The 19323-nt window shown below is 31.9% G+C and overlaps 1 protein-coding gene across 1 annotated transcript; it reads left to right on the forward strand.

Annotated features, from left to right (window-relative positions):
* Positions 1-203: 203 nt before the first annotated feature.
* Positions 204-17642, forward strand: LOC132751397 (uncharacterized). Its single transcript, XM_060741564.1, has 13 exons — positions 204-342; positions 1634-1858; positions 2165-2197; positions 3335-3538; positions 5114-5192; positions 6668-6840; positions 7658-7819; positions 9519-9632; positions 10491-10601; positions 11114-11296; positions 13263-13432; positions 16204-16313; positions 17516-17642. The coding sequence occupies exons 1-13, from the start codon at positions 204-206 to the stop codon at positions 17604-17606; spliced, it is 1794 nt and encodes a 597-aa protein (XP_060597547.1). The 3' UTR covers positions 17607-17642.
* Positions 17643-19323: the final 1681 nt, after the last annotated feature.

Raw genomic sequence — 19323 nt, forward strand, 5'->3', positions numbered from 1 at the left:
GTTTTGTCAAATCAGTTAAGCTATCTTATTTTCGAGTCGTAGCCTTCTGAGTGCACTGTCCGCGTGACTGGGTTGTGTTTGGTGTTGCATTCTGTGGTTGTTGCCTTGCTTTCTTGTTGTTTGTTTTCATATTTTATACGATTTTTTTAGAACCGGTTATATGCGCGGAATATCAAATACGGACTACGTGTGCTTTACCAGAGATGGATATTATATCAAATCGGTTTCTTGGTCAGGTGAAACAAAGAGATCAAACTTGGGATATAGATATAGGAAATGAAATTGCTGACTATATTTTAATGACAATGGAGTTCGTCGACTTTGATATCAGTTGTCATAGAGGTAAGCAAATATAAAAGCTTTTTGACAAATAAAATGCTAAAACTTTCATTAAAAAACACACATACACACAAAACTTCTGAATTGGTACTCATTTCTCAGATAAATTATATATAAGTATTGTTTCCCTAATGGCAGTTAGTAAGCTAACAACCATGAACTACTTTGTATCAAAATACAAAAATACGAATCCCTAAAAAAGGTCCGAAGCGGCAAAATTGAAAATATTGCAGGTTCGGTTTAATTGAGCCTATGTATGGACGGTATTGACAATTGCAAGCTACCACCCACGCCCGAAAGCTAAAACGTTTTGCTACCTTTATGACATATCATCTCCATTCAAACCTGCATTGTATACATGAAAAGCAGGTAATATACTCTAAACTGATACAATTTCTTTTAAAAAAGCAACGCTCATAAAAGGTACGTTTGCCTTTTCTTTTGAAGTAAAGTCGTCTTCACATCGATGTTATTAAATGAGTTTCAATGAGATATAGATCTACATAGTTTTAATAATATTGAAATTTCCATATTGATATACGAGTAAACGATTGACTCCTAAAGAATTTGTTCATTTTTTTCATTTTATGCGTGTCTTTTCTAATTCTGACATGTGTGTGCTCCTTTGGAATTAAGCGGAAATCATATTACATATTAAATCATCAAATAAAGACGATAGTTTAAATGTATGAAATGTAAGAATAAACCTAAGCCAAAGGAATTTCATCATGGATTTATGTTTAATATTATAAATATTTGGTTTTAATTGGATACGTGTTATATACATGTTATAAATAACAAAAACAGCATGCATTCAAAATCAAAGAGATGTCAATCAACATGTTATGGTATACATTACAAAAAGAGTTAAATTAAACTACAATTTCCGTTTCGGCTCTTTGCGGGATTCGAATCTCTTATTTCGTAGGGAAATTACAACCTTAATACCAGTTAAAGAACTTAAAGTTCCTACTTTCGACTCACTATCTGATATATGGTAAAGCATATGGACAATACACTTGATAAATACTTACCTCTTTATCAGAGGATATGAATTAGGTCGCCCAAAATTGACGAGATATAATGATTTTACTTTCGCCGTCCGTCTGTCCATCCGCTCTTTTTTGTCCGACTGAAACTTGTCAAGCTTTCAAAGGTTAAACCACTGTTTGGATTTCAAGGAAATAGGTTAATCTTATAAAATGATCATAGCCTATTTGTATTTCAAGGAACCGCTGACTATTATGTTACTATGTGCAAGTAACGGAGTGCGTTTGTGTCTTCTAAATTGCAGAGTCGTCTTTAAAACTTAGCAATGAATTCGGCGAGGCATATGCGTATTGCAATGGTAACAGACCTTTTGGTAAGATAAGGTATCTAGCTGGAAAATACACAGTTACTTTTGTATCCAACCAGCTGCTGTCTGCACTGGATGATTTGTTTCGTGAAGGTTTTCACTTGTCGTACAGATTTGTCCCACAGTACGAGACTTTGCCAAACAGTTTACACGTATCGTCAGGTAAACTACTATTCTGTTTCCTTTTTTGGTTGATTTTTTTTTTGAACATCGAAAAGGTCAAATTGCAAACTGTTTATTTAACATAGATCTCAATTTCCTCCATCTGTAAAATTCTTAAAATTATTTTTTTTAGTGGGAACTTTCGACAAGACAGACGGATGACTGAAACTGAATAGTGAAAAGTATCCATGTTTGTCTACTACTAAATAAATGAAGTCATGTGTATTTATGAAACAAAAGATCTGAAATTTGAAAATATTTATTATCAAATAAAAGCTTAACAACTTTTTATTTTGTTGTTTGCAGAATATTTTAGTGGTACAACGGTTAAAGTTCGAGGTAATACAAGTTTATCTAATCTTATTACACTATTGTAACCTCATTTACATGATCCAAAAATAAACTCAAATCATGTCATGTTTATACGAATTAATAAAATTTCAGTTTTAAAATTTGGAATGATTATTACTTATGACTTGTACATTACACATATGATCGTTTTAGTTGACTGTACAGAAGATTTGCCAGACTGCCAAGTAAACAAAACATAGTTTCATACTGCCATTATTTACATGCAACTATTGTATGTTTGTATGGTCGCAAATGCCACTTAGGTCATGTTCCATTAGACATTCGATTGTGGCTGTATTGTTTGCTAGCCCAAATGGTATACAATTATAGTGATACAAACCTCTGTGCGTCACAATATTATCCACGTTTGAACGAATTGCTTTCTTATCAGTTATTCAACTTTTATGGAATAAACATTATGCATTATTTATTGTTTTCTTGTTTCATTCATGCATTAATTTCACAATCCGATTTTTATAAAAAAAATTATAGTACAGTTAAAACAGTGAAGGTGTAAACATAACCCCCAAAACAGAAATCATAGTATAAAAAGCAGTTCGGACACAAAGCTGTTTAAAAAACGAACCTACATAAAAATGTATCATAGTAAACAAAAGTCAAGCAATTATAATATTCCGTGTGCCGGTGTTGTACTTTGGTTAAATATTCGCATGGTATGTCAAATATCTTATCATACTAAATTTATGAGCTTTAAAATTCTGACTAGAAATATAAAATTTTTGCAATGTTTGCTCAGTGCCCGACATTTTTTTTAATTCATTGAAAATTCTGTTTACATTACACATTGTTTTGGGGGAACATGATTGGCGGTAATTATTGCCATAGACCAATTAGGACTATAATCGAATCATACCCTGTGTGATTTCTGATTAAATTTGTGCATCAAAGAGCAGTCTTAGTCTTCAAAACAACTGAAGGTTAAGTTTCAAAATCTCTAAACATGACTTTGGAAGCTTAATTTCAAGTTACTATCCAGGACTCATATTCACACGTGCGTCGTGAATTTTGAATGAAATCATAATTTCTGTGAATGAACTACTAAAATCACCCAAAAAGGTCAGATACGCTGTCCAACTGTCAGCTCTTTAATTATCTATTTTGCAGTTTGTGTAGGTGGACTTCATAAATGCTTTTTGATACAAGTGGTGAGGGGATACTCCTGGGAATCGGTATACCTGATGTGCAAAGAAGAAGGAATGACAATGGTCAATATGAAAACCATGGATGAAATGGTCATATTAAAGTCGGTTCTTTTAATGATTAATCGACAAAGAAATACCTATAATATACCAAAGGAAATTTTCATAGGTACTTTTGAAAGACACATATCCCTACATATCCCTACTGCTTTAAAAGAACTCCGCTGAGATTGAAAGTCCCAATGACAGAAAATCTAAGTTTCTTAACATAGATCTAAGGTGGCTGATTTGTGCCATTCGTATTTTCGCCCCACAACCTCGTCAAGCGAAAAGGTCGATAATTAACAAGTTAAACTTGCAGGGACGCGGAGCGGAACCACGCTTATTAACGCTTCGGCGGGTCAAAGTTTAATATATAAAACTTCGTCCCGCCAGGGTACAGAGCGAAATTTCAGAAATAAAACGGCGGGGGCGCGGAGCGAAAACACGCTAATTAGCGGGTGCCCGGGCGAACTTTATTAAATAAAACTTTGTCCCGCCTATCCGCTAATTAGGTTGCTGCGATCCCATTAAGCGAAGAGTCGAGAATAAGCTCGTTATAATAGCGAGGTCGCAGAGCGAAAATCCGCTTATTAGCGGGGCGAAGTTTGATAAATAATACGTGGCCCGCATTTTATTTCTGAAATCTCACTCTGTGCCGTTTTATTAATTAACTTCGCCCCGCGCTGTCGCCAATTGACGTGTTTCGCTCTGTGTCTCCGCCATTTTATCTTGTTAATTCTTGACCTTTCGCTTGGCGGGATCGCGGAGCAAAAAACACGAATGAATCAGCCGATATATAGATCAAAAGTGGCACTGCAAACATGAAACAGATATATTCGGAAATAAATTGAAAATCGCATTTTTTGTGATATTCTTAGCCCGATTTGAGTTAAAAGCGTTGCAATCCTTTTTAATGTTTTGTCATTTTTCATTATTATGGAGGAACAGAGTTTTCGAATGATCTGAAATTTTGCACAAACGTTTTTGGTCTAGCCCTTCATCTTACTGATTATGAATCTCAAAAAAATATTTTCAGTCCTGACATGTTAAAATACGTCCCTTCAAGATCAAAATAAGTATTCAATGTGTGCAAGATCTTCACAATTGAGAAAATAAGAAATCAACTTACTCATCTTTGGGTAAAATACTTTTAAATAAGAAATAATTGTTTTCAATAATTTAATACTCATTTGGCCTGTTTTGTTTACAGCAAACAATGCTAACATTGATTATAACTAAAGTTACACTCGTAATTAAATGGATAAAACTTTCATTTGATTCACCGAACACCAAATAACACTTTATAATGTTTGGTTACATTTGTAACTGTCTTATAATTACACTTCCTTTCGCACGCGAAACTGCTCGGCATATTTTATTATATACATTGTGTACAAACAATGATATTTATCCAGTCATAAAGGTTAGTAATTAACACAGCGTTCGTAAAAAAGCCTTTCAAAAAGTCCATATTTAAATGATTGTTAAATTGTTGAAAACAATTGATTAAGACCAGTGATCAATTTAAAAACGACATACATTAAACTCTTTTGTAGTAACTGTTATCAATTCATAGAAAGAAAAACAATGTCGTTATTCAATATGTAATTGTTGTTAAATCCAAAAAATAGGAATGGTTCGTATGTCCTTGTACGTCCATGTATTCGTGTTATTATATGTAATGAAACCTTCTACTGTTTAGGGTTATTACGCTATGTGGATTCGTCAGGTGCTATGCATGAACATTGGAGCGATGGATCACCCTTGTCGTACACCGCTTGGTAAAGCAATCTTACTTTATTGTTATTCTTTTATTTTTTTAATCCTTAGATGGATCAAAGAAAACTATATTTTTAGCAGTTTCCTACAACATAAATTCTTGTGATTCTGAAACACGCACTTCTGAATTATATAATAAGTAATAAAGATTTTAGGTTTGTAATATGGTCCTATTTAAACGGATGTTTGCATATGTAATCCGAGTCGCCAGGTCATACAGCCAGCCGAAATTTTTATTACGAATTTATAATATGCATGTAGCTAATTTAGATAGGAGAAAGATATGAAATTAATAAAAAAAAAGTCAACAGCACCGTGTATTTAGCTTTTATAAACGTCACTTTTTCTAATAAATAGCGACGTTACAAACATTATAAAATGTAATAAATGTTACTTTCTGCATAGAACTCATTTGGTGTTACATGTTACCCAAATTGTCATGAAAAATCATATTATTACAAATCTCATTTTATGTGCGAGACTAAGGGGTCATTAAATAGAGTTGTGTGATCAAACTTAATAGTTAGATAGCTATTTTTTTCTCAGAACACTTTAAAATGTTACTTTCTGCTTATTTTTGCATCGTTGACAGATCGAAATAAAACATATTGAATACGTACGTTGTTGTAAAATCTTGATTGAAGAAGTCCGTACAATTCGTTTGCAATTTTAAAAATGACATATTCTTTAAAGAATTTATTGAAGGACATTGTTCATTGTCTCATAACTACGATTCTGACTAAATTATGGTCATAAACGGACTAAATTCACACAGGTCCTAGTTTTTGCAGAAGCGATGGGTCCATCAGCAAACGGCCATTTTATCCCAACGCTTCTGCGACGAATACTCCTTCACGACTCCGAAGGACCCCTCTTCTGTGAAAGCTATGGCAAGTGTAAAAAATATTTCTAGTTTAATTTTGGCTAAATACAATCATTTGACAAAAACGCTTGGTTAGAGTTTGACATTCAAAATTATCATTAAATTGACCAAAAATGTTCAAGTTAAAAATCTTATATGTCCTCATGATCACTATAGATCAGTAGATTTCTATCTTATGTTCACATCATTTATGTGGAATATGTCAGAATTGTGTTATTTTGTTTAAGTTGCATGCTTCATGAACCTCCAGTTTTAAACTACTAAAGGTATCAATTTGAAATAATGCAACATGTTTTTGGGATCAGAATGAAAGGTTATTTCTATGATTACATTTCCCTAAACAGGAATTTATAATTTTGGCAAAAATAAAAGAAATCACAGATTGGTCAAGTAACAAATCATCCAGCATTTTTGTTTTAGTAACACCAATATCTCTACAGTTCGAAATAAAAGCCGTTTTTTTCAGATTACTTTATTTGTGTAATCACAAATGACAATATGTTCAATTTGTTCTGTGAACCGATGATGATGATGATTTTTATTATGAGTAATATGTTGTCTAATGAAGGTTTTAATGTAGAGTTATGTTTGTAGGGATGAAGGCGAACCAACAGATATGACTTTAAAACAGTGTACAAAAATGGATTTTCAAAGACCATCCGTTAATAACACTTGGAAAACACTCTCGTGTTATTTGAAGCAGCTGGAAGTATTAGCCGTATGTGAACAAGTAGACACTGGTTATGGTGTTTCAAAGCATAAGAAAAGTACGAAGAAAGTATATGAAATATTCTGAATCTTTGAACTTTATATTTACACCCAAAAATACAGCATAGTAATGATTATATATTATAAACATTGCTGTAGCAACCAACACCACAACAGCGGCAGCAATTAAACTTAAAATATAATTCAAAACCTAAAGTATGTTTAAAGCAATAAAATAAATGGTAATTTTTAAAGGCTAAACATTTTGTACTTTACTTTTCATAATAATGCATACTAATTAATGTGGGTGTTTTTTCTCAGTTGTTTTCTGCCTTAACATTTGATTTAAATCGTTCGTTTACATGTAAGTAACTTTCGTTAAATTTTAAAGTTAAAAATGCAGCACAATAATTTATTAAAGAAAATTCGTTCAATTGAAATGGGATATAGCACTGTAAATTATTTTTCAATGCATTATTTTTCCTAAAATGTAGAAAGTGTTGCAGTAACATTTATTTATTGACATTCGTTTAACTATAATATGAAAAAAATGCTGCTGCACCAATTTCAAAATTTATCAAAGTACATTCATTTATCTTAAATTTTGAAAATGCTGCATTTTCTTTCATTTCCGGTGGTCTTAAATTACTTATATGTGAAAATTACTGTTAAAGGGCGTTTGTTTAATTTAACGTTGAGTATGCTACATAATCATTTGCTTCTTTGCATTTATTTTTCTTACATACAAAAGATGTCTTATTTTCAAACATTTCTGGACTTTCGTTTTACCAAAATGTAGAATATCATTCAATGTCTTTAATTTCAGGGCAATTGTAAAAGTAAAAGGAGGTAAATGCTGCATTATCATTATTTCAGGGCACTCGATAAACTTAAATGTAGAAAACGCTGTATTTGATCAAAGATATCTTTCCACTATCTTCAAATGTTTAAGTGGAGAGTGGATATCTAGTTTGGCAAGGTGTAATAACATAGCAGAATGTCTGGACTCTTCCGACGAGTTAAACTGTGGAAATACAGGTAAAGAATTGGTTCGTTCAGTACATTCTCTGACTAGGTAACAGTAAAATGCTATCATTATAATATAATCAGTAGCTTGGTTTCTATAAAAGACTAATTGATAAAAATGATAATTATGTAAGAAACAATGGTGGTGATGATGATATTGCTGTTGATAATAATCCAATAAATAAAAATTATCTTTGATTGTTCACGAAAAACAATTGTTTTTAAAGTTTTGAAAATGATGATCCACGAACATGATTTTTTATTGATAATTTTTGCGATATAAACAGATATTTATTGGAACAAAATGACGATCATGATCACAATATTTGATTTCTATCACAATTATTACAATAACGTTTGAATAATAAGATGGATTTACATTTTAAACTGCTTGTGAAACGGATGAACTGGTTTTTAGATAGCCTTATAGGCTTATTAACACATACCAATGCTATAATTGTTTTTTGTAGAAATGCTTTGTATTTAGGGCGTTCTGTTTTTGTTTTAGAACGGAACATTTTGCTATATAGATTTTTTGGTCTTTGGCCACTTGTAAAGTTACAGTTTTACAGTGTATTGTAATATCTCTTTAATAAAAATTGATTGCAACTATATTTTCAACATAAGCAACTCAAATTCCCGTAATCAACATTAAAACATTACGAAAGAAAGGTAGGGCTTTTTTGTCTTAAGAAGAAAAATTCGCACTCTTACTAGGATTAATATGCTAAAAAGCAAGAAAACTTAGTCTGTTTGAAATTCAAGTGATATTTTTAAAGAAGAAACATAATGATGCAATCGTAAGAAAATTATTCACTGAAACACAAGCACATTTCAGTTATACTCGTTAAAACCTGAAATTTGATGTTAATGATCGTGTAATACAGGTGTATTTAAGAATAAGAAAATTAAATGCAGAGGGTTGGTTACCAAATGGTTAAGATGATTTACCTTTTAACTAGGGATCATGGGTCTGAGACCTACTGGAATCACAAACATTTTTTCCATACAGTACTGACCGCATGTTCACTAAGATTTAAGAAGTAGGAACAAGATCCGGATCATAATTAAAATCCACAAACACCCCATAATTAATCCTCAAAGATTTGATATTCAATATTAACTTGATAAAAGTGTATATGTAATAGCGTGATTAGGAAATTTTAGAATAAAGTTATATTCCAATATAATATATATTAAGCATTTTCCAATTAATCTAAATATTGATTCTAAAATTGATCCTTATTTTTATCAGACTTTTTTTTTTGTATTTGTATTGTCTTTCATTTTATTCCAAAATAGAGTAGAGCATTTTGCAAATAAGTTATTGTTTACATCTTGCTTATGTACCATTTAATTTTAGTCTAAACAATCAATTTTAGTTTCATAAATCAATGAAAATAATTTCAAGATCATTTGATCGTGACCATGAGTGTTTTCTTTGGAAACACGAGGTCTGGTTAGTCCGGAAAGCAAGACATCGGCCAATGTTGGTTCATATAATGTTCAAGTTTTCATCAAAATTGTACTCATATTAATATTTTTTAACAAAAATAAGTAACGAAATTCTCAAAATGCAAATAGACATTCTTTATTCATTGACTCATTCAAAAACATGAAATGTTAATGTCCCATTTGGTCGTGGGTGTAAATGACTCTGATTTTATTGAGAATATATCCTTTTTTATTCTTAATCTTTTTCATTTTATAGAAGATATGTCTTGTACGGATGACGAATTCAAGTGCTCTGATGGGCGATGTATACATATAAGTCTAGTTTGTGATTTTAAAGCGGATTGCGTAGATGCTGCCGACGAATTTTGTGGTATTTGTTTATTGTTTATAACATCGGGATTTATTAGCTGAAATTTGTCACGAGTAATTTGAAGTTAATTTTTATATTTGGAATATAAAAATGTAAATGCCTATCATTTAAATCGTTGAATACTAGAATAATCTTCAGAAACTTGTCACACATTAAGTTCAATTGTGCCCCTCATTGTTTCTGTTGTCAACGATAAGTAGCTCCTTTCTCTAGACTTCTTTCTTATATTTTGCATTTTCTATTCCTCTGCCCTCTGGTCCTTCCTTCTATCCACTTATCTGTTTGTGTCTCCTTTTATAAAATGTATTCTTTAATGATTTCTGCGTTTTCTATAATTTCTTTTATTCAAATAATTATAATGGCATGCGGCCCGACCGTTGCCCCTGTCCCTTCTACCGTTTGTTTGGTGCACTTCTGGGTTACCTGTCGGTGGCCCTGTACTGCTTGTTTATTTGGGGGCATGCCTTCATTGAATGCCCTTCCCTCTTCATCATTGCTTTTATATTCTAAAACAACACTAAAATAAATCATTACTTGATAATTTGTACATGGGTATTAAGCTGTACAAGTCAGACCTCTTTTCAATGCAACAGAAAGTGTCCTTGCAAATTTTGATTAATAGATATATAAATTATGTAAATAAAAATGCAAAGATATTATGATTCATTTATGTAGATATTTTACCGATATAAGCTGTGTAAAAAGTGTAACTATAGTATAATTATAGGTTGTTTCGAATAAAATAAGGTAATCGAATACAACGAACTGTTATCAACTTAAGAATCAACTATTGATTTTAGATTGTTAACATTTTATGTTTGCGGGGTTGAATCGTGTATAAATTTATACTGTTTTCAGAACATCCAGCCTGTGCCGAAGACTCTTGTGACAATGGACAGTGCATTCAAAACCATGAAAGATGTAATGCAATTCAAGATTGCCTTGATGGAAGTGACGAAGCAAATTGCGGTTAGTGTGGCGTATTATACATTACAGTAAAATGAAAACATTCATTTGCGTTTTATACTGTTATTTATATTCAATATATTTTCCTTCTTATTCATTTTTCTTATTTTCATACAGAATTTTCTAATGCATATAAAATTTGTATCCAAATATTCAATATTGTGTTATCGATTTGAAACATTTTTTTCAGTGTTTTTATATTTTCGTGTTGTTTTTGTTTTTAAGGTTACAATTTGATATCTTTTTCAAACAGTGTAGTTTTTGTTCTTAAATGATTTTGCTTATATTCTGTATAATTATATCTAAAAATAATAAACATGTATTTAACTAAATTTGGTTGATAAAATACAGACAAAACATAATTCCTTAAAAACGCCCAAAAAGGCAAAATTGAAATTTTGCAGACTCGGTTAAATAACACATACTAAAGATTAAACGAGAAAAAAATGCTAAATTTGTCACACGCCTGGCCTGTTGGCAATTTGCTGCATAAAATCAATTTGTATATGTTGCAGAGGCATGCAGTGCTGTAGGAACATTCCAATGTCTGGACAGATCTTGTATACCTTCTTATCTAGTGTGCGACATGGTTCATGACTGCGATGATGGTGCTGATGAAATATCATGTGATCATAATTACACAACTTGCGAAAGTTTGCTCAAGAATGGGATAAGACAAAGTGGATATTTTCAGATAAGTATGAAAAAAAATGCTTAAATAACACCATGTTATTTAGAAAATATTGATACTGTTTATAACACATGGTAGGCTTAAGTAATTATTCTGTAAGAAAGGCGGATCCTAATGCATGCATTTTGAAAAAAATATGGATTTATTTTATATTTATTTTCTAAAGAAATAATTTGTGTAGGTCTCTCCCACTTTTTGTTGACATCGCTGTATGCATATTAAAGTTTATTTTTTCAATTGAAACCACAGAAAAACTTTATTTATATTAAATGATCTTGCGAAGGACTAGAAATAGTTTAAGAATACGAATACATCTGTGACAACACACCGAAGTATTGTAGCTTAAATCTTCATTTCCAAAACCTCAAACTTTCAATTTCTGGTTACCTACATATTGAGACCATTTTAAGAAACAACTAGTTCAATAATCACATATATAATGCAAATAACATAACAGGTTATATTGCTATACAGATAAACTATACGTTTATCAAGATTCACACTATGAATAACCCGTCTCAAAATATATAAATTAAAATCTTAGTAAAATAATTTAATTCCTTTTTCTTTTCAAACATAATATACCAAAATCTTTTATTTCAACTATCATATTAACATAACAAACTAAATGTTGGACAACTGTAAAATTACTTTATTTCTTAAAACTGTAAAAACCTACTATCAAATCAAAATCAATAATTTCCGCGAGAGATTAACTTCTGCTAATTTGCATACTGTAGATTTTCACGATAATAAATGTTTGTATCTCACTATCGCATTAAGTTATAATATTTTACTGAATGTAAAATTAGCCCGATATTGTTATTTCACATATCTTTATCTGTTTACAAATATATCATATTTAGTTAACATAATCGACAAAAATATTTCATTGGAACGGTCAGATTTCATCTAAATTATATTTTTGAGTTTGTTAAGTCATGGGCGAATTACATTTTTTTGTCGCACCCGTACTGTAAGGATCATACGGCGACCTTTAGCTTTACTGGTGGGGGAAAACATCAGGTGATTCTCCGTGCATTATTTCAGGCACAAACTGGTATCCGAGTTGAACCATCGACAATCAGTAAAGGCCTTTTCAAAGCAATACAACATTTGTATTTAGACCGTAAATCTATATCGTATGAATCATCAATTTTCCCTCCAAAACAATTCCTTCAAAACAGATCCTTTACAGAATGTATTCCCTTAATTGTGTCAATGTTTTATTATTGTTGGTATTGACCAATTATGAAAGTTGATTTAGAGGTAGGCCGCGGATAGCATGGCGGGAGCATTTAGGCATGGAATGAATAACATTACTGAGCACCTTATAGCCGATTCTGTTTTTTGATCTCACGGTGAAAGTTTACTTTTTCTGCTTGGGTAATGATGGAAACTCCTTCATCTAAAATAATAGTCTATAATCATTTTCTGAGTAATTTGGGATTCAAACATGCTACAACTTGGGGGCTATCCAATGATTTTTCAAACATCATTTTTACTCCATCTTTGTTTACTACTTTGTTTACATTTTAGCCCTTATTGTTCTGGATTTTCAGTTATTAAACGCATTATTAGGGGATAGTCGGGAAACATATCACCTGTCATCGTTGGAGGTCTGTACAGATAGAACATGTCCTATCCTGTAAATCTAGTATTAAGTTGTATGAATTCAAGAAATATATCCTTCACACAGTAAGAGTTGCTTGTACAAATTAGTTTTGATTGGTGTTGTACTGCAAAATCCTACCATATGTTGAGGCCTTAAGCTGGCTTGTAAGCTTTACAACATGAAATAATTTTAAGTACATGGCGGTGTTAAACCCCAAAACGGCGAGGGTTAATTACATTAATGACTCGGCCACGGACGCCCCGCGCATTGTATCATTAATTTCATTAAAAGGTAAATACAACATATTTTAGTTTTATCGATATAAATCTTTATGAAATTTATTTTTGTTTTGATCTAGATAAAGAATATTTTATCCATTGCGATTTTGATAATATCACCAAAGGTGGCAATTGGGTACAGATGTCACTTCCAACTATAGACTGGAAACAGTTAACTAGTGACAGTCTGAGCGTTTCTACTGCGGGCTTAACCATTCCTGTTGAAAATGAGTTCCATTGCAGTCAAAAGGTATATCAGTAACTTAGCTATATCAATAACATATTGTTTTTCCTCTAAATATATATTAGATTTTATAGCTAGATGTTCGTAAAACGAGCTTTTATTTTGTAAGCTATATCATGATAACTTTGTCAATAATTTCAAAATAGGTACACATAGAAGGCAATGCTAAATAGAATTACAATTATCCGCTTTATAAACATTAATTTATTTACAATCTCGAGCTAAAGTAACTGGGAAATCAGTTTTTTTATTTTCTATTTATTTTCTATCATATCTCCTCTTGACTAGTAAAATAAAAAGCACATATTGACACAGTAAGATACTAGCAAAAAAAATGTTGACAGTAGTTTGTCTAAGAATGTTATATGAAATATTAAATATTAATGTACTGTAGCACCGCACTGTTCACCGCACGCTGTGAAATTTAACGCACATTGGGGTTAAATGCATTTTGGGGTCAAATTTGAAATTGAACCCAAAAAGCGTTAATATGCTGCATACCTTCTAAATATATATATTACATATATCTATATATTTTGGCCTGAAAGTGTAGTCGTTTTGATTTTAAAAATATATAAACAAAATGTGCGTATTGCAAATTGGTATTTGCACTACAGTAAGTGTTAGTTCTTTTATTTTAAGTTCCAGAAATTCTTTCTTTCTATTTTATTCTTATCATTAAGTATTTAATTTGCTTTTTATTATCCCCCGCCGGAAGGCGTCGGTGGATATAGAAAAAATCTTCGTCCGTCCGTCCTTCCGTCCGACATTTTGTCCGACATTTTTGTTCGGAGCATATCTAAAAAAGTATTTGAGGTATCAACTTGAAACTTCACAGGTGGATAGATCTCTCTGAGGAGGATTGCAGTGCACAAGAATGATATCTCTACCCTGCATAATTTTTGAGTTATTTCCCTTTGTTATTTTTTCAAACTTGATTTTTGTCCAAAGCATAACTCAAAAAGCATTTGAGGTATCAACTTGAAACTTCATAGGTGGACAGATCTTACTCAGGAGGTTTTTATTCCACAAGAACGATAAATATACCTTTCATAATTTTTTAGTTATTGCCCTTTGTTAAATATCATACTTTCACCTGAGTGGATCAAAACTCAAAAAGTCTTTGAGATGTCAACATGAAACGTCAAAGGTGGATAGATCTTATTGAGGAGAAATGCTGTGCGCAAGAATGATAACTCTTCCCTATATAATTTTTGAGTTATTGCCCTTTGTTCTTTTCATACTATTTTTGCCGAAGCTTATCTCAAAAGTGTTAGAGGTATCAACTTGAAACTTCATAGGTGGATATATCTCATTGAAAAGTGCAGCGCGAAAGAATAATATATCTAACCTGCATTATTTTTCAGTTATTGCCTTTTGTTATTTTTCATGCTTAATTTTTGTCCAGAGCATAACTAAAAAAGCCTTTGAGATATCAACATGAAATTTCATTGGTGATAGATCTCACTCAGGAGGTTTGCACTGCACAAGAATAATAACTCTAACCTTCACATTTTTTTAATTATTGCCCTTAGTTTTATTTCATACTTATTATTTTCCTGAGTGGAGCATTATTCAAAAATTCTTTGGAATGTCAACATGAAACTTCATAGGTGGATAGATCTTATTTAGGACGAATGCTATATACAAGAATGATACATCTACCATTTATATTTTTTGAGTTATTGTCCTTTTTTTTTTCATACTTTTTGTCCAGAGCTTATTTCAAAAAGTATTACAGGTATCAACTTGAAACTTCATAAGTGGATTGATCTCATTGAAGAGGAGTGTAGCGCACAAGAATGATAACGCTATCGTGTGTTATTTTCAGTTATCGCCCTTTGTTATTTTTCATGCTTATTTTTTGTCCAGACAGTAACTCATCAAGTATTTCTATATAAGTTATGCACTTGAAACTAAAAAAAAATATAACTTAGTCTCTGTCTGTCCGTCCGTCTGTCCTTTTGTCCATCAGTCTGTCCGTCCTTCCGTCTGACAATTTTGTCCGGAGCATATCTCAGAAGTATTTGAGGTATCATCTTGAAACTTCATAGGTGGATAGATCATATTAAGAGGGGATGCTGTGCACAAGAATGATATATCTACCCTGCATAGTGTTTCAGTTATGACCCTTTATTACTTTTCAAACTTAATTTTTGTCCAGATGATAACTCAAAAAGCCTTTGAGATATCAATATGAAACTTCATAGGTGGTGGATATATCTTACTCAGGAGGTGTGCATTGCACAAAAGTGAAAATTCTACCCTTTATAATTTTGAGTTATTGCCCTTTGTTATTTTTCATACTTATTTTTTCACCTGAGTGGAGCATAACTCAAAGAGTCTTTGAGATGTCAATACGAAACTTCATACGTAGATTTATCTTATTAAGAAGGAGTGCTTTGCGCAAAAATGATAACTCTTTATTATTTTTAAGTTATTGCCCTTTGTTTTTTTATACTTTTTGTCCGGAGCTTATCTCAAAGGTGTTAGAGGTATCAACTTGAAACTTCAAAGGTGGATAGATCTCATTGAGGAGTGCAGCACACAAGAATGATAACCTACCCTGCATTTTTTTTTCAGTTATTGCCCTTTGTTATTTTCAGCCATCAGTATTCACATAGGTTTCAAATCTGTAATCACTTCAGCCATCAGTTTTCATTACCAAAAAACCTCTTAAAATTGAATTATTCTGCTCTACTACAAATACATTCTTCCAATGAGCAAACACATCCGGCCGGGGATGGCCATGTTGACATGGCTCTTGTTACTTTTAGATTGGAATATACCCTCAAAGAGAAGAGGAGCAAGGCATGCGGCTTGATGGAAAAGATGTCCCTATGGACAATATTACACATACTTTTCTCCCCCTTGCGAAATCAATACGGTAAATTTATACCCACTTCATGAAAGTTTTGGAAATAAGTTTATTTGCAGAATGAATCTTTAGCCAACCTGAGCTAGTTGAGGGTGAGCTTTTAGGATCGTTGAATGTTCGTCGTCCGTCCAAATTTGTTCGTTAACACTCTAGCGGCCACATTTTTGCCTCAATCATCATCAAACTTTGTCAGGATGCTTGTCTAGGTAATTGCTCGGGGGAATGCGAACATGGGTCATCTCGGATGAAAAACTAGGTCACAGGAGCTAAAATTAGAAACATCTTGTTAACATTCTAGTGGCTACTGTTTTGATCCAAATATCCTGGAAATTGGTCAAAAAGTGTGTTAAGAGGATTTCTAGATCAAGTTCGAAAATGGGTCACTTGGGGTCAAAAACTAGGTCACACCGCCCAAATATGGAACAACCTTGTTAACACTCTAGTGGTCACATTTTTGACTCAGTTGTAATCAAACTTTGTCAGGATGTTTGTCTAGGTAATTGCTCGGCTAACTTTGAACATGCTTCATATCTCGGATGAAAAACTAGGTCACAGGAGCTAAAAAAAAAATATTGTTAACACTCTAGTGACTACTGTTTTGATCCAAATATCTTGGAAATTGGTCTAAAAGTTTGTTTTAATGATTTCTAGGTCAAGTTTCTATATGGGTCACACTGCTCAAATATGGAAAATCCTTGTTAAAATTCTAGAGGTCACATTTTTGACTCACATGTCATGAAACTTGTTCAGGATGCTAGTCTGGGTAATTGTTCGGATGAGTTCGATGGGTCAGGTGAGCGATCTAGGGCCATCTTGGCCTTCTTGTTAAAGTGAGTCGTATCAATGCATGTGAATATTGAAACTAAGTTGTTAAGCTGAATTAACCCTTGTCTCTCATTGCTGATCATTCGGGATTAGAAGTCCGTTGAAAATAAAGTGGTACTTCATGGTTAGTTATCCAAAAAAAGTCGGTGCGTTGGAGCGAACACTGAGATATGACCAAAATTGTCTTAAAATCACTGTAATTTGTACTAACTAAATGGAGAACAGTACAGACGTAATCAAACGTTACCAATGTACAGGCTAATACGCACATTGTGTTTGTACTGGCCGCATTGGTTCGGTCTCCGTCAGCAGGTAATGAATTAAACAATTTATATATAATGTATGTGGGTTACATTTTTTTTAAATTTCATATTCTGTATTTTCAGAAGTTATTATTATTTCGAAAGAAGTGTGTCAGTGAACTACACAACAGTTGATATAAGGAATAGTAAAAACATGAAAGCATCTAATGCTTGAGTAAAAGTTTGGAATGCTGAATGCAAGAAATGCAAGTTCCACTATCTTAAATATCTTAATATCTATGTTTGCAATGTTTTACATATAAAAAGTGCAACGTTTGGTTTAAACAATATTTATTTTCCAAATAGATTTACACACATGTTGTACAATATTACACAATCTAGTAATAACAAATAGAAATATAATTAAAACAATCATTGTGTTAGTATAGCATACAGAATAGAGGATAAAGCTTTGTAGCTTATACTAAGCCTCGCTTCTGTCTGTCATAAGAATCTGCACTGACGATATTACTTCATTTGAAACATTTTTGAACCGGAACAAAATAAATAAACTAAAGGGTAGACCTGGTTTTAAATAAAGAGAAAAACAGATAAAACAGACAAAAAAATCAAAAAGAAAAATGTTTTGATTTTTAAAACATTTTAAGTTTAGTAATTATCAAAGAGAGAAAATAAAGGTAAGGAAAGTCCATGAAGTAAAGTTAGGAGGGGAAGAAAGATTTGAGATGTGTGGGTCTTTTTCAGGGACGAAGCGATAGTGGGTTTTAATTAGCGCTTAAATCTTTGTGTATGTGTTATAAAGCCTTGCACATGTTTAAAAATAGTTTCGACGTTTCATAAAGTGCAACGTTTCATAAAGATTTAAAAAAAGACAAATCCAAATTTTACATTGAAGACGTAAAAAGGTAAGCTAAGCACATTTGGTAGTGATTGCTTTTTCTACTTAAAAGGCAATACAATAACATTTGTTTTAAAGTATAGAAATAAAAAAAATTAACAAGCCATCTAAGCCAAAACAAACCATAACAAAAATAAAATTATATCATATGTATAAACATATCATTGAAGCTCATTTAAAAGGCCCATCCTATGTAGGTAATGGCTGGTGGGTGGTATCCCTTAAATTTTCAAACTGAATTCAGTTCCAGGGAGAGATTTTCAAAAATATTTGATATAAAATAATGTTTTGTACAATGAAAAAAAATCCTGAGTGAAGCTGAATGATTAATCTATCAGTATAGATAAGAAATTGCAAAAAGTATGAACAAATGATAACAGAAAATAAAATTTGAACAAAGGGGAGGAGTTTATTATGTAAATATCTTTGTGACCACATTGTTAGTAAACATAGCAATGTGATCACATGGAAATCCATGCACATGCAATAAGTACATTAATGCATTACTTACTTGATATAATTTTGTAAGTTTTGTCAGAATAATCCAATTAGCCTTGAATGAATTACAGTTTATATTAATAAAAAATGCATAAATCCAGTACATTTCACAATGAAAATGAACACAATGAGAAAACTCTTTGTCTGTATTTCCCACTATTAAAAGTTTATCAATTTTACAGACACATAATATTCAAGTTAAAAATAATTGTATAATTCTCAATGTCATCAACTCCGGTCAGAAATAGTGTCAAGTATAGGATTGCACTAATAGATTAACATACATGTGAGTTTTCTTACTTTATTCAAAATACAATTTTGTGTAGTTGAACAAGAAAAGTTCTCTTATCATTTCCTCACCGAAGAAATAAATTATTATTTCTTAGTTACTTCCTTACACCAAGCATTGGGTCTTTACAGAATTGAACAAAATTTTTGCATTTGATTTTTTTTTAAATGAAGGTTTTTTGGCCTTGACCTTTTTCTATTCAGGACTTTTCTTTCACATTTACACATGAGGAACAAAACATTATTC

This window comes from Ruditapes philippinarum, unplaced genomic scaffold (genome assembly GCF_026571515.1).
Source record: "Ruditapes philippinarum isolate M1 unplaced genomic scaffold, ASM2657151v2 ctg3410_1_1_1_1, whole genome shotgun sequence".
NCBI classification, from domain to species: Eukaryota; Metazoa; Mollusca; class Bivalvia; order Venerida; family Veneridae; genus Ruditapes; species Ruditapes philippinarum.

Coding starts and splice junctions, on each gene's coding strand:
- LOC132751397 (XM_060741564.1), top strand. CDS start 204: ATGGATATTATATCAAATCGGTTTCTTGGTCAGGTGAAACAAAGAGAT. Junction 343..1,633: donor TGATATCAGTTGTCATAGAG/GTAAGCAAATAT, acceptor TCTAAATTGCAG/AGTCGTCTTTAAAACTTAGC. Junction 3,539..5,113: donor ACCAAAGGAAATTTTCATAG/GTACTTTTGAAA, acceptor TCTACTGTTTAG/GGTTATTACGCTATGTGGAT.